Source organism: Heterocephalus glaber, unplaced genomic scaffold (genome assembly GCF_053883595.1).
Source record: "Heterocephalus glaber isolate CG9 unplaced genomic scaffold, H.glaber_assembly_v1.0 deba00001497, whole genome shotgun sequence".
NCBI classification, from domain to species: Eukaryota; Metazoa; Chordata; class Mammalia; order Rodentia; family Bathyergidae; genus Heterocephalus; species Heterocephalus glaber.
This window is the reverse complement of record NW_028258320.1, coordinates 61111310-61128147: the sequence shown is the minus strand read 5'-3', so window position 1 is coordinate 61128147 and position 16838 is coordinate 61111310. Positions and strand designations below refer to the sequence as shown.

General features: G+C 44.7%; 1 protein-coding gene across 2 annotated transcripts in view; it reads right to left on the bottom strand.

Moving 5' to 3' along the window:
• Positions 1 to 2355: 2355 nt before the first annotated feature.
• The window catches only part of Cpxm2 (carboxypeptidase X, M14 family member 2), a 143471-nt gene continuing 128988 nt past the window's right edge, over positions 2356 to 16838 (bottom strand). For both annotated transcript variants that reach the window (XM_004838762.4, XM_021253316.2), the window contains 3 exons: positions 15551 to 15690; positions 9401 to 9500; positions 2356 to 3677 (listed from right to left, as the gene is read on the bottom strand). In XM_004838762.4, the coding sequence (XP_004838819.1) occupies positions 3424 to 3677; positions 9401 to 9500; positions 15551 to 15690 (494 nt within the window). In that variant the 3' untranslated portion in view covers positions 2356 to 3423. The remainder of the gene's footprint in view (positions 3678 to 9400; positions 9501 to 15550; positions 15691 to 16838) is intronic.

The following is a 16838-nucleotide window of genomic DNA, read 5'->3' as shown; positions in this document are numbered from 1 at the left end:
ATCCCTGAAACCTCGAGCCAAAATAAACCTGTACTCCATTAAACTGTGTATGTCAAGTATCTTGTCCCAACAATGGAAAGCTGATTAATGCACCCTGCCTCAAAAATACCTTTTGAATCCAACACCATTCATGCTCCATCATGATTGTACACGTTAACAATGCATGTAGTTTTAAAGTTGCTGGTAATGGTCTTGTTGCACAAAGGCTGAGTAAATTCTGAGTTTCCTCTGAAGGACTGTGCGCGTCACAACTCACAGAAAATAAGCTGAGGTTATTGACCTACCCTGATGTGAGCTTCTTTCTGCAGCAGCCCCATCAGTGTTCTTCAGTTTCAAACAGAGGTAGCAGTCAAAGGGTAAGGCTGCTGGGGTCCACCTGGAGCTTGAGTGGAGGATAAAGATGATAAATAAATGGCAGATTCTCTGCCAGAGGAAAGGTATTTGTTGGTTTTATCCTAAGAAAGGGATCTGAAACAAAGCCAACTATCAATCTTTTGGATGTTTCTACTCAATCAAGTTTAAGACTTTCCTATAAAACTGAAGACTCTTGAGGAGGTAAAAAGACATTAAATAAGCTCAAATGACATATTTTCAATTCCCAAAGTCACATTTTCTTAACTTGTAAGGGACTCTTAAAGACAAGGCACAGCATGGCTTGGGGGCTTGTTTGATTCCATATGCTCACCAAGTACCTGTGTGAGGAGGGAGCCAGGGCCCCCGGAAGCTTTTTGTCCTTGAGAGCCCACTATCCTGGCTACAAGGTTGGAACTCTCAAACACTGTTTACCAAATGCTGTTCTGAAAGACTTGGAGGCACATGAGGCAGAGGGTTTTCTGCACCAACACGTCGGCAGATCTTTCTTCCTGAGCCTTGTGTCCAGACCCACAGCAGAGAGACCTGCAGCAAGTTAGCTCCTCTGAGAGGCCTAAGGGACAGATTTGTTCAAGGGCATGAGAAATCCTGAGATGGAGGAAAGCTTCCTGGAGGAGGTGAGATTTGAGACAGACTTGGAGAGCAAGAGAATCAGGTTGGTTTTCAGCTGTGGGGAGAGGCAGTATGTGCAGAGGCCCACGCTGGGCCTCAGGCAAGGTCAAGGATAATTCTGGCTACAGAGTAGGATTGAGGCTCCAGGAGCTGGGTCAAGGAAGGAAGTCCGGGCTTGAAGACTCAGCGAGGGGCCACTGTGTGTGGAGAGGCCTGGCAGAGTGATGGCTCCAACAGAATAGAGCATTGCAAGCCAGGGTGTCATCTCTCTGTCAGGGACCAGCAAACAGCACAGGCAGTCTACACATTTGTGTCTATCGGCCCAAGGGCTTCACTTTGCAGTGGCAAATGAAAAACTAGAACAGCCTCCTGATCGAGACCATATACTAAAGGGCAGCACCAGGCCTGAAACCCAGGGCTCCCACCCACGATCCTGTGGCAGCTGTCAGAGGGCTCAGTCTAGGCCAGGCTGTGCAGGGAAGGCTGCAGATTGCATGGATATGGGAGCCTGCAGGTATCAGAGTTAAACTCTGGCAAGGAGACTGAGGCATCATGGTCCAAATCTCAGGACATTGGATACTGGGCCAGAAATGCCAAGGCAAATCTCTCAGCAAGTGTAGAATTGTCAACTCTTCCAAACTACAGAGGTGGCTTATACTTTTAAATGCTTTATAACCCACCTACATTATCTAATGCTAAGAGGGTAAGATTTTCCTAAGGTGAACTTAGTTGACAGCCATGTGGTCCAGTAGGTAGCTTCCAACTATAAACAGCTAGTGAATATTAAATTTAAATTAACAAATATGATACAAAACTAATGATATAATCCTATTCCCAAGTTGCACCAGCCACCATTCGATGCTGAGTTGCCACTGGAGCTGGTGGTAATGACATTAGATAGCACAGGAGAGAACATTTCCATCATCTCAGAAAGTCTGGCTGAACAACACAGATGTACAGCGGGAGTCAATCATGTCCCAGCCTGCGGGCCAAATCCAGTCCGCAGTTTTCCAGGACGACAGCCATGGCCACCTATTTAGGTATGTGCAGGTCTGCTTTGATGTTGCAAAAGCAGAGCAGAGTAGTTAGGACAGAGACTGCATGGCTTAGAAAGTCCGATATTTGACAGTTTCCCTTTTTTTCAGAAAAGTTCCACGAAGATTTTATTTCGTGAAGATGCGCACTGGCATCTCCAAGAGCGACTACGAGTCCCCACCCGTTTCTCTCCTGGGAGGAGCCTGGGAATCTGAGAATCTGTCAGTGTCAGTGCCAAGCTTTATCAAGGCACAGGGTGCCCACCTCAAGCTGGCAGAGGTGGTAGGTGGCATTTGGATGGCCACAAGTCTAACCAGACAAAACATACCACAAGAATCTTACCATTTGCTTTATTTGTTTTTCATTCTTCCCAGATCAATGAGGCGGCAACATGAATAAAAGTGAGACATAGCTGTTTCCTTACATAGTAATTCAATGACCCCTGCCATTGTTTAGAAGATCTGGCATTCCACATATCAAAAATAATTCTCAGTCTGAGGGCAGGACAATTTAGGAGCATTCATCTCCATGAAGGGGTTGACACCTTAGGCAGAGAGGGGCTTTCAGGTAAGTTTCCTTCTGGATCTTTTCAAGTCTTCAAAGACCAAAAATGACCCAGGCTAACTTACCTGACCCTTTAGGAAGGTTGGCACATCTGGTTCTCCCCCGCCCCTCACAGAACCTCCAGGGCTACTAGAGCAGCAGGGAGTTTGAGGGGTTCTCTGGGGACCCAGCTTGCATGCAATAAGCCCCATGATGCCCGCTGTCCAACAATCAGTCTAGAATTAACTCCACTTCTCTGTCCTTTTATGAGCACCATGCTTTGTTGAAAAGGGAAGCTAAGCTGATTCTTGAGACTCACTGATGCTCACTTGGTAATGGCTCTATTGTCAGGAGAACACAGAATTTATTTTAGCAGCTTGGAATGTCCTGGGGCGAAAGTGGATGGATTCTTTTAGGATGCCTAAGAGCATCTCAAATGGTGACACTGGGGACAGCAGGGGTCCGGGAGTGCTGCAAAGTCAGCTGTGCCAATTGCAAACACACAGGAAACTTGCTGTCACGCAAGCAGGGGGAGTTCAGTTTCCCTTCCTGTGTAGCCAGGAGGTCCTGACCAGTGAGGTCCTATCTTTCAGATTCCCAGGTTCATTTGCTGAATTCTTTCTCTCCCACCAGCCTTTCTCTGCTGCTCTGTCCAAGGTATTTGCATAAATGGGAACAAAGAAAAGAAAACATTCTAAGCCTCCAGCCTCCCCCCGCCCCCCGCACCTGCAATGCACACGTTCCCAGATGTTTCTTGAATTACAGAGAAAACAACAGTGAGTGAGTCCTCTATGGAACTACTATTGGGGTGGGTTTCATCTGCATGGGTCTGGGATGCACCTCAAGTGCCCGGCTTGGGGGTCACCCACGCTGTCGTCTCTTCCGACCTCGAAGCTTCAGCCGTCTAGTGGGCAGGCTGACAGGCTGCTTCCCAAACTTCTCCATGATCTCTCTGATCCTGGCCAGGTTGGTCTTGCTGAGTGTGAAGTCACACCGCGTGGCCCCCATGTCGTAGCCAACCATGCAATTCTTGGTGGAAGCTGTAAAGCCTTCTGCCTTGGCTGTGACCACATATTCTCCAGGGTTCAACAGGCGCCAGTAATCTCCATTGCTGGCTATGAAAAGAAACCAAGGGGACCTCAGAGCAGTTCTTTTCTAACACAAACTACCACCACCACCCTTATTTCAAGACTAGCCCTGGCAGAGAGCCTCTGAGGAAGGCAGCAGGGAATCTGAGCTCCTGCAGAAGCAAGTTCTTAATGCACTTTGGAAGCCAAGATATTTTCTATTTTGGAAGCTGCCTTAATGGTTTTAACAGGAAGGGGTTTGGGATCTAGGCTCCCCACAGTGTTCATACACATGGACAAAGATGGGGGCATGATTGTGGGTGCTCCTTCCTCTGTGACAATACAGCCATTCATTATGAATTTGAACTGGTGAACAGTATGCCCTCACCACAAAAGTCCATCTTGAAAAGCCATCAATGCATGGCTTCCCAGATTCCTTTGGAATGGCTGCACATACATAAAAATAATTTCTAAAGGGGGTGGGAGCTCTTGACTTCTGGAAAGAGAAGGAAGGATAACCAGAGGAGGCCCTGATACTTGCTCCCCCCTCTACAGCTCCCATCCTGGGGCAGGGCCGAGAGGAGAAACATAGGGATTCTGCAAGGCAGAGAGGGCTTTGAGACCTGACAAGAGAAAACTGAGCTGCAGCAGAACTCCGGCCTTCCACTGTACTGCTGGTCACCTATGTGCCTTATGTGATTGGGGTCCATTCTTAACTTTCTGTGGATAAGAACAGCTTTTGGCAGGGGATGGGCTCTTGGCTTTAATTTAGCCCTTCTGAGCACTCAGAGAAGTTGAGACCGAGTATATTCACCTTCTCATGTGAATATGACATGTGGTTTCCTAGTCATTCATTTCTCTTCATCCCAACCAACCAAACATTCATTTGAGAGGGTGTCACTCGGTATTCAATTGAAAACAAACTAATGAGGCACACTGTGAGGTGCAGAAGGGGAGGAAGGCTCAGGCTCTGAAGGACTTGACAGCTTAACACAGGCCAGGCCAGGAGCAGGAGACCAAGCACCTTGTCAAAACACTGTCTGGTAGAAGGAGAGGTGACAGGACAGAGGGCACATGAAGGAGGTGGCTCACTGAGGTTGGCCCAGGAGCTGGGAGGGCCAGAGATGCCTTGAAAGAGGATTGGGTGTGAAGCTCAGGCTGCCTGGCCTCATGCCTAGGACAGCCTGGTGCATCTCTTGCCTGCTGAAAAGCTATGGAGGCCATTTTGTTTAGTAGAAAACCTTGCGTTTTCATTAAAAGACAACACAGGGCAATGCTGAGAAACAGCAGGGACGCTCTTCCCTACGCACAGGCACGTCTTGGCCTCTCATATGAAGTACAGCAGTCTGGAACATGTGCACACGCACATGTGTGTGTGGTGTGGGGTGTGTGTGGCAAACAACTGCCCCCAGGTTTCACTGTCCATAGTATCTGTACTCCTGATAGCTCACTCAGTGCATTCCAAAGGATATCTCTGATGAATGAGATGGCACTGTGAATCTATCAATGCTTCTGAGTTTGTGTATATGTATGTGGAAGATAATATTTATACACACGCATGTGCTCGCATGCACACACACACACACACACACATAAGCACATAGAGTTTTCTTCCATCCCTTAGAAGATTCCAGGACTTGTACCAACAAGCAAATCCAGTACTAGTACTCCCAACTACTCCCTAATACTTGATCAAATCCAGCCTTTTCGCTCAAAGTTTCACAGGGTAGGATGCTCAGATTGTCCAAAGAAAGAGGACTGCTGGTTTCCAGCTATTTGACCTCATGAAAAACAATACATCTCTCTGGGGATTCAATTACTAGCCTACATAGAACCTACACCCTGAGTTGCCTGGGTGTTCAGTGAGTCAGCATGAGCCTTCCATGTGCTGTGCTCTCCCCAAGAGTCCCTGTCATCTCCTTTTCTGTCTCAGAGTCTCTAAGGTGCTGTGGGCCTAAGTGTTTTCATTGGGCTGGATGCTCCCTGGGAAGGGTGGCCTTGGCCTAGGACCTGTGTTTGCACAATAGACAGAGAGAAACAAACAGTTGGAGGCTGGGGTACAGCAATCCTGCCAACCTGAGGACACCCACACTCACATAAGGGCCAGACTCAGAGCAAAATCCCAGCTCGGGCCCGCTGACCCTGCCACATCAGCACTCCGAAACTATGTAATTGCTGCTCCAACTAGAATGCTGTTCCCTGGACTTCTAAGGCTGGCTGTGCTCATCTCCTTAGGGGAGACCTTTCCTTGACTTTCCTACCCACTTCTGTATTTCATCTGATTTCTTTCTTTCTTGGCACTAATTATAGTCTACAATTAACTTTTTAAATGTTCCTTTATAATTATGTGTAGGTATCCACAAGAATGTACACCCTTAGTGGCCAAGGGCCATATCTGCTGTGTTCACAACAATACTTCTACTGGCACAGAGTAGCTGTTCCATAAGAGATCTTAAAAGAACGAATGGAACTATCAGAAATATGTTTGAGTTCACAGGATCAGAAGAAAGGGTGTTAGCTTTTTCCCATTTTGTGTGTGGTGTGTGTGTGTGGGGGGGTGGCACTGGGAATGGAACCCAGGGATGCTCTACTGCTGAGCTACATGCCAGGCCTTTTTATTTTTTCTTTTGAGACAAAAATCTCACTAAGTGGCCCAGTGGGACTTGAACTTGTGATCTTCCTGCCTTAACCTCCCTAAGTACTGGGACTACAGCCATGTACCACCACACCCAGGAAAGTTTCCACATCTGAAACACAGATCTGCCTGGTTCTCCCCTCTGCCTGCAGAGCCCCTTTCCCCAAAAGCTCTCTGCTGAGGTTTCCTCACACTATCCCTCAGCTCTTGTTATCTCTGCTGCTATCCGTGACAACCCTTAAGCCTAGAATCAGTCATTTGATGAAACACAGGACACATCTTTGTGTTGCTGTCTCCTCCAGTGTGATCAGTCTAGTGTCCAGCGAGAAGAATTCCACAGAGGCACAGCGAAGGTGGACACACACAGGCATGGCTTGGCATTTGTGGACAGATGGGGCGACCCAGGCCTGATAAATCCATCTGTTAGCAGTCAGGTTAGTTTCCACCAAAGGAAAGTTACGTGGAATTCTAAGTCAGTTATTTGGCCAAACTACTTACATGCATCTCTTCAAAAGTATTCTGACTAGCTTCCTTCCCTGTGGAATTCCACTTAATACTACTGTTTATTTTACGCAAAATCCCTCCTGAACTTGTCAAATCATACAAGCCTCAGACAGAAATCAAGGCAAATTCAGAGCTTTTGCCAAGCACTGAAAGACACTGAAACCAATAAAAACGAAGAGCCGCGTGTAAAGTATGGGATACATCTGTTGGGAGGACACTCTGGGAAATTATTTATAGAGAGAAATAAGGGGAAAGAGATGCATTTCCCATTACCTCATCCAAACTGTCTCCTTGATTTCAGGGGCTTGAAATTCAGAGCCCATTAGGCAAAGCATTCTCATGCAGGCTTATGGGACCCCAGGGCCTTTTTACCTCTCACTCAATTTAAAACCCTCATGTTTTCTCACATTGCTTACAGACACACTAAATAGTACAAGGAATGGTTCAGGTTTTTTTACGAATCACTCTTAAGCAATATTTAAATATAAATCCTATGGAGAACCAAGTCAGTGAGCTTATCTTTAACTCATTCCCAATGGCAGCACCCCCATGGCACCTCAGGGGTACTCAGGGCACATTTACTGAATCAATGGATGAATACATGGGTAAATGAATGAATGAATAAATGGATGCTTGTGAGTGGTTACTGTGCACAAAAGCACACAATACAGCCTGAAACCTTACAGTTCCTGGCTACAAGATCCAGGACAAATGGTAGGAATGTTCAGAAAATACCACTGAGAGATGGAATCAGTAACAAAATGGAAAGAATGTGATTTGCAGCATTACATGCCAGTCTACTATTTTGTGGCATTTCAGATACCATTTATATAAGCGGCCTTCTATCTCATATCAGGAAGCCCAGTATTGAGCACATGGGCCAAGAAGAATCCCAGTCTCATCTCCTTCCATGTCCCAGAATCTCCATTTCTTGGCAAATTCAATGGGAGGACAGGATCTGTGGGTACAGGTGAATGGTTTGCAGAGAAAGGGCCCCTTCTCACCCAGAAGGAGAACCAGCTGGGCACAGAGGAAGGAGCTCTGGTTCTGGAGTCTCAGGCCCTTGGCTCCACTCACAACCCTGCCACTCATTGTGCCTCCCTGAGACAATCGTGCAGTGTCTATTCACTCACTCATTCAGCAAATATTTGTTGAGCACTCACTGTGTGGAAGTAGGCAAGCAGCATGTCTGTGCCACCCACAAAGTTGGGAAGGGTTCAAGGGAGCCACAGGGCATCAGGCAGGTGTAGTGTTAAATAGGGTCATCATCTTAAGGCAGTAACATTTGAGCAAAATCCAAAGGACTGAAAGAAAGAGCTAAGGCCTCCCCAGAGGAAGAAGATCAAGGCAGAAGGAAGAGGCACAGTGACAACTTCAACATGTGGCTGTCAGTCCACAGCAAACAGCGAGGAGTCAGGTGGAAAGAAGGAATCACCCATTTGCCTGGGACTACAGGGGTCTAGGGACACGGGATTTCCAATTTTAAACTGGAGTATCCCACACGAGGGCAGTCCTGGGCACAAAAGGAAACCTTGGGCATCCTGGGTGGGTTCCCACACTGGGTGGGAACACCTTAATTTCCATGTTACTTGCAAGTCAAACAATCAGGTGGCATTTTGCTGGGGGTGGGGGTGGACCACTCAGGAGGCTGAGACAGGAGGATCCCAAGATCAAAGCTAGCATGGGCAACTTAGCAAGAGCCTATCTCAAAATAAAATTTTAAAAGGTCTGGGGGTGTAGCTCTACATTACAAGCCCCAGGGGGGTTGCCTGGCATGCACAGGCCCTGAGCTCAATCCCCCAAATTGCAAAATCAATCAATGAATCAAACATGCATAAGGGGCAAGGAAGGAAACATGCACCAGGAAGCAGCTTTGCCTCCATGGGGTTGTTACCTGTGCAGGGAGCTTAGCCCCCAGACCAGGCAGGATGGGCCCTGAGGAGAAGGGCTGGTTGGCCACCCTAGAGGGAAAAGCAGTGGATGGGGGCCGTCCTGCCCACAGAGGAGTTTAGAGGGCTGGAATGGAGAGTTTCACGAGTGGAATACTGGCACGATGGTCCAGACGGAGCCTTAGGACTCAGCTTTGAGGCCAGGAAAAATCAGTTTTTCTTTCTAAACCATAGGAAATTGTTGAACGTGATGTTTTAGGATGTTTTACTTATGTTTGTTATGTAAGAAAGTGGATAACAATAATAGTAACAGTAAGCCGTCACAGATTGATTTTGTCATCTCCTGTATGCCAGGCACTCTTTGATTAGGTTTACATGGGTTGAATCAGTTACTACCCACAACAATTCTATTTTCTTGAGGCTGTCTTTAGATGAGGAAGTAAAGCACATGAAGAAATGTAACAGGAGGTAAATGGAGGTAAAGCTGCTTCCTCAACTTCTCAGCAACTCTCACTGCAGCTAGGAGCCCATTGGCTGCTCCAAGCCCATCCCAAGGAAAGGACAGAGAGAAGCCAGGAAGCACAGGCTGAAAACCTTACTCTCAAGGGTCTCTTGGAAAGATGGAAAGAGTAGACCTAATTCAGCTCTGAATAAGAAGTTTCTGGCACTGTGTAACCCAAGTAAAATACTTCAAGAAAACAGATCTTTCTTACCAAATACAGTTTATAGACATTCCCAGTTACCTGTTCGGATGTCATGGTTAACGCCTTCTACAGAGATGATGGCATTTGGAATTCCCTTGCCATGTAAGTCTCTCACAAGACCTTTGATGCCACGGTGAACCTGTTTGGCAAACAGGACAAGATATGGTGAGGTCACTAACTGGTTCTGGACAGGGCCAGCCTGAGGAAGTGGGCCACAAATCTAAAGCTAGCTCAGTCCCTACCAGGAATGCTCACCATGCCACATATAGCCCAAAAGACTCGCCTGGCTCTGCATAGACTTTGTGTGTAATCTTCTGCATTCCTTTCAGGGGTCCACACACCAGAAAGCTACCAATGAAATTTAAATATTCCAAAGGTTTAAAAAATATTAGGACCTGAGATTGTTCATAAGAACACATTTAGGTAACTCAAATGAGCCTTAATTTCTATAAGGCACATTTGTTTGGACTTTCCTGGGCTCTATCAACTTCCTGATTTAAGAGCCAGAGAGGAAATAAGAGACTTTCCTAAAGATACGACACTACTATGTCAGATGGCACACATCGACTCTGAACCCCATGCCTCAGTCTCTCTGCCTGTAGAATGATGTGATAATCCTAGGTGACACACTATTATTTCCAATGACATTCTTTATACATATCTATCCCTGGGCATTTTATTCACGGGAGGCACTTTGGCTAAACCCGCTCATTGCTTAAGGATGATCATGTTGGTATAGACAAGGCCTCTCTTTTCATATATGCAAAGAAAAAGGAGCCTTCCCTCCTGAATCCCAGGATTGAGACAGAATGTGTTTTTACAGCTTCGCAAGAAGGAAGAATCAGCTCCCACCCTTCTGTGATGGGGAAGCTCACCAGGGCTCTGCTGACCCCTGTAAGGGCTTCACAAGACAGACTCAGTTACTAAATCTGAGTGTGAACTTTTGCTACCTTTGCAGAGGTACAGCCACAGTACCAGGTGGCTGGTACCCAACCCAGGGCCACTGTATTTTCTGACTATTCTGACTCATCTACAGAAGATAATCCACAGAAGGAGGGCAGCCTCTGTGCACCACTCAGCACCTCCCTTCTTCCCAAGAGGAGGCTACACTGGAGTCATACAAGTAATACTTACAAACAACAGGAGCCCTGGCAGTCAATATTCATTTTTGTTTATCCTTCTAATTTCCAGTTAATCTGTTCCTTCCTCAGTGGAGCCTGGATATTATTCAGTTAGTTTTTGCATTAAACTAGAACCAGCTAACTCAATGCTACAAGATGCGCATAGGCTACAGAACAGGATGCAGGGAAGGTGTCTGGGGTCACCAAGGAAGAGTGCACGGCTTCACCAGGAGGCAGCCGGGCCTTGGGCCTCATAGCACTTAGTGAAATTGCTTCTAGGCAGGCTACTGCCACATGCAACACTGACTCTAATGGCTCAGGGGGGTTATGGGTTGTATTTGGAGCCCCTAACCTCATATCTTGAAGCCTTAATCCTAATACCTCAAAGTGTGACTATATTTGGAGACAGGGCTCTTAAAAAGTGACTATGTTAAAATAAAGCCATTATGATAGATCTTCATCCATCATGACTGAGGTCTAAGCCAGGTACAGTGGCATCAGCCTGTAATCCCAGCATTCTAGGGGCCTGAGGCAGGGGGATTGTAAATTTGAGCCCAGCCAGAACAACTTCACAAGTCTCTATCCAAAATTAAAAAAAAAAATTTTTAAAGGGCTGGGGATGGAGCTCCATATGAAGGGTTTGAATTTATTTCCAAGGACACCCCCCCTCAAGTGAGGAGGAAATCTGGGCATACACAGGGACACACATGCACAGAGGCATGGCCGTGTGACGAGGCAGCAAACATGGAGAGGAAACCAACCTTGTGGCACCTTGATCTTGGCTTCTAGCCTCCAGAACTATGAAAGACAAATGTGTGCTGGATAAGCCACTCTGGTCTGTGCTGCAAGAGGTGATTCAAAACTATGGTGAATGCTAACATTTTAAAAATAACATTATAATAAAAGACACATTGCTAAGAATGGAGGGATATGTGTTGCCTTCATTACTTTTCTCCTTGCTGAGGCAGAATACCCCAAGTTAAAGAAGGAAAGGTTTATTTGGCTCACAGTTTGTAGAGGTTTCAGTTCATAGTTGGCTGGCTCCAAGGCAGTGTGGCATGGCAGAGGGGCATCACAGAGGAGAAATAGTCCATGGCAAAGCAGGGCAGGCAGAAGGCAGGAAGTAGCAAGTGACAAGCAATGACCCTCTTTCTATCCCTTACATCTTATCCAGGCTACCCACTTTTAGGGAGGGTAGCACTCACACCCAGAGTGGGGCAGCCTTTATCCTAATGTTGCACCACGAATCAATCCCAGCATCACCTCCTTGATCCCAGCAGCACACACCCTAGATCCAGACACCTCTGAAAATCTCCACCTATAACTGCATGAGACTCCGAGAGGACATCTAGATACAAGCCATAACATGTGTGTTAGGAACAGGGGAATGTATTTGGAGGGGATTTATAACAGTGTACTTTTTTACTATATTTTTAAAATTTAAACATTAATTTCTGATCACCCCTCATTGTGCAAATATTGATGACAATCTCTGCTAAATGAAAACATTACCACATGTCCTCATCCACCTTATTCACTGAATGTGGAGCCATCTGACTTCTGGTTCTTCCCCAAATTCCAAGTGACTATGAAAGGTAAATGTTTTGAATTGATTTGAGACATCAAGGCAGCCACAATAATATAACTAAAGACACTTGTAAAAGAGAACATCCAGAACTGCTTCAGAAAATGACAAGAACAATGGGATAAGTGTCTTCCAAGCAAGAGGAAGTATTTTGAGGGAGATTAAGGGCAATGTGATTTTTACTGTAATAAAATAAATTCTTTTTGGTTTTTTTTTAGTTCTTTTATTGGTACATTTTAGGTATACATTTCGTTTACATTTATCATTGGGTGCTTGTGCCTGTACATGATGTATCTTGGTTCTTTGGTTTTTTCCCCCATTACCTGTGCACCCTTCACCCCCTCCGCCCTTCCCTATTTACATAGATTTCATTTCCATTTTTTTTCTTTTCTCATAGTTTTTCCTTTCCCTCTTTTCCTTTCCTCTTCCCCTCCCTTCACTCCTTCATCTTTGGACCTTTTTTCCTATTTCAAATTATCAATTATTGATTTTAATCATTTTAACCCTTGTTTACACTACCAGTTTCTCACACTAGTGAAACTATTCATTATTTACACGTGTGTCCTATTTATTTCACTTAAGAGTATGGCCTTGATATGCATCCATTTAGCTATAAATGACTCTAGCTTTTCATTTGTTATGGCTAAGTAGTACTCCATTTTATAAAAAAACCACATTTTCTTTATCCAGTTTCCAGTTGATGGGCACTTGGGCTGCTTCCAAGCTTTAGCTATTACAAACTGTGCCGCTATGAACATGGGTGCACATATATCACTGTGGTATGATTCTTTTAATTCTTTGGGGAAGATATCCACCAGGGGAATAGCTGGGTCAAATGGGACCTCTAGCCCTAGTTCTTTGAGGTATCTCCATACTGACTTGCACAGTGGTTGCACCAGTCTGCACTCCCACCAGCAATGGAGAAGGGTTCCTTTCTCCCCACAACCCCTCCAGCATTTGTTATTTGTTGATTTCTTGATAACAGCCATTCTTTCTGGCCTGAGGTGGAATCTCAGTGTTGTTCTCATCTGCATCTCTCGAATAACCAGTGATGTTGAACATTTTTTCATATATTTGTTTGCTGCTTTTACTTCTTTGAGAAATGTCTGTTCATCTCAGATGCCCATTTTTGAATCGGGTCTTTGAATTTGGGGGGGTCTGATTTTTTTCAATTCTTTATATATTCTAGATAGCAGTCGTTTGAGGTATGGCTGCTAAAATTTTTTTCCCATATTGTAGGTTGTCTGTTAGCTCTGTTGGTGGTTTCTTTTGCAGTGCAGAAGCTTTTTAATAAGATGAGATCCCAGTTGTTGATTCTTTCTGCTAGTTCCCATGCTGCTGAGGTTTTGTTCATGAAGTCTTTTCCTATGCCAATGTCTTCAAGAGTTCTACCTAACTTATCTTCCAGCAAGTTTAGTGTTTCTGTCTTAATATTTAGATCTTTAATCCACTTCGATCTTAGTTTAGTGCATGGTGATAGGTATGGGTCTAGTTTCAATCTTTGGCAGGTTGAAATCCAGTTTTTCCAACACCATTTATTAAATAAGCTATCTTTTCTTCAATGATGGTGGTTGGTTCCTTTGTCAAAGCTGAGGTGGCTGAGCATGTCTGGAGTTGTTTCTGCATCTTCTAATCTATTCCACTGATCCTCAGGTCTGTTCCTTTGCCAGTACCATGCTGATTTTATCACAGTAGCTTTGTAGTATAGTTTCAAGTTGGGGACTGTGGTACCCCCAGCCATGTCTCTGTTACTTAGAATTGCTTTAGCTATTCTAGGTGTCTTATGGTTCCAAATAAAATTTTGGATTGTTTTCTCTAGTTCTGTGAAGTATATCAATACCTACTTCGAGAACCTCTACTCCAATAAAATGGAAAACACAGAAGAAATGGACAGATTGCTAGATACATATGAATTGCCAAAGTTAAATTGAGAAGATATAGAAATTCTAAACACCACAATTACAAAGAGTGAAATTGAAAATGTAATAAAATATTTACCAACAAAGAAAAGCCCAGGTCCGATGACTTCACTGCTGAATTTTACAAGATGTTTAAAGAAGAACTAATGCCATTACTCTTTAAACTCATCAAGGAAATTGAAAGGGAAGCAATACTTCCAAATTTATTCCTGGAAGCAAGTGTTACTTTGATTCCAAAACCAGGGAAAGACCCAACCCAAAAAGAGAACTACAGGCCAATCTCCCTAATGAACATAGATGCAAAAATCCTCAACAGGATACTGGCAAACAGAATACAGAGGGTCATCAAGAAGATCATACACCCTGACCAAGTCGGATTTATCCCAGGGATGCAAGGATGGTTCAACATTCGTAAATCAATAAATGTAATACACTATATTAACAGAGTTAAGGACAAAAACCACATGATCATCTCAATAGATGCAGAAAACGCATTCGACAAAATCTAGCACCCATTCATGATAAAAACCCTACAGAAAATTGGAATAGAAGGTCTTTATCTTAACCTGATTAAAGCTATCTATGAAAAACTAACAGCCAACCTCATACTAAATGGTCAAAAACTGAAAACTTTCATGCTAAAATCAGGAACAAGACAAGGATGCCCACTATCACCACTCCTGTTCAATATAGTTCTGGAAACAATAGCCACAGCAATTAGAAAAGAGAAAGAAATGAAAGGAATAAAGATAGGAAAAGAAGAAGTTAAACCGTCATTATTTGCTGACGATATGATACTTTACATAGAAGACCCAAAAAACTCCTCCAGAAGACTTCTAGACTTAATTGACAGATTCAGTAGAGTAGCTGGATGCAAGGTCAACACTCACAAAACAATAGCCTTCTTGTACACAAATAACAGACTCACTGAGAGAGAAATTCGGGAAACAATTCCTTTTACAATAGCATCCAAAAAAATGAAATATCTAGGAATCAGTCTAACAAAGGAAGCAAAAGACCTCTACACTGAAAACTACAACACTCTGAAGATAGAGATCAAAAGGGATACAAGAAAATGGAAAGACATCCCTTGCTCCTGGGTAGGAAGAACCAATATAGTGAAAATGGCCATACTTCCAAAACTACTGTATAGATTCAATGCAATGCCAATTGAAATTCCAATAAAATAAATTCTTTAAAAAAGAAATTTAAACATTCCCCAGAGTTTCTGATCATGCCTTGTATTTTCTTATAGTAAAAGCAGACTAAGATGAGAGGCCCAGGCCTGTTGCTCATACAGTGTCCCCACCGCCCGCAGAACAGCCCCAAGACTCCTGCAGTGTCTCACCTGCCCTGAGACAGTGGAAACTTCTCCACTGGGTTACAGCCTTTTTCACTTGGTCTGAGCAGTGTGAAAAAAACCAGCGATTCCTTGCAGCAGTGCGGCTGGCCAGGGACAATGGCTGAGGCCTGAAGTGCCAATTCCATCCCCTGCTTTTGGTCAAATCCACAGCCCTGTTCGTTAGCTGGTCACAGCCACATCACAGACACACACCCACCTTACCTGCTCCATGAACACGATCAAAGACTCCCGATTATTCTCCCACTCCTCGGGCAGCTGGCTCTCATGTGGGTATTTATCACAGCCCACGTAGATGGACAGCTCAAAGCAGTTCGTGTGAAGATAGCTGAAGTCATTCAGGCCTGCCAAGCCAACCAGACACTTCGATTGAACAAATGCTCCAAGTGGCATGGAGTAGGGGTGGGCAGCAGCAAGACTGTTCAAGAGCATTCAGTGACTTCTTTTGAACAGAGAGGCATTAAGTATGGACTATAGGCCAACATTTACAGGGAAAATGTGTGGGACTGGAAGGGGACAAAAGGGAACCACTGAGGACAGACCTGGATAAGGGCATCTTCGACAAAAAATGTGCTAAGTGTTTTAGATGTTTATTTTATTAAGCATCGTTTAACACACCTTGCTTGGAATGAAGCTATCATCAATTAACATTATGGATTATTTTAGTGTTTAATTAAATTTATCTGTATAGTTATGCTTATTGCAACTACAGATCTACAATAGTTTCCTATTCTGAGTCATAAAAATAGTTAGCTATGTCAGGACCTGTCCTAGGCACTCAATATCCTGTAGGTCACTGGGTTTTCCCCTGAAGCCCAGCAGAGGTAGAATAGCACACTTTCACAAGTAAGACAACTGAGGCTATGAATGGTAAGAATGGGATTCAAGACTGTGTGTCTGGAAACAGCCAGAGTCAGGGTTTGAGCTCAGACTGCAGGATGACAAGCCCTGCTCTAGTCTCCAAACAGGGCATGGCTACCTGGAAACTGTAGGGCAGTCACACCCAAACCAGAAGCCACAGAACAACAGACTGTCCATATCCCAGTGTGACCACAGAAGGATGTGAAGCGGCCAGGCTGGCCGTGGTAGGTGCCTGTGCGAGTTTTGTGGGCCGACATTAAACATTACCACAATGTATCTTAGCACAGACATTCCTTGCCTCATAACTTTAGAGGCCAGAAGTCTGAAATCTAGGTGGCTGTGCTCACTCCAGAGGCTCCGAAGAGCATCTCCCTTTGTCATGTTTTAAATATGAAGTGTCCCTCAAAGACTCACGTATTGAGGGCTTGATCCCTAATACAGCAATATTCAGAGATGGGACCTAGAGATGTGATTGGGTCATGAGGGTTCTAACTACTGATAAAACCGCTATCTGATGGCATAATTTGGAAGGTAATGGAAACAGGAGGTAGGACCTAGTTGAGGGAGTTGATCATGGTAGTGTGACCTTGGGGATAATATCTGGTCCCTGGCTCCTTCCTCTTAGGCTCTT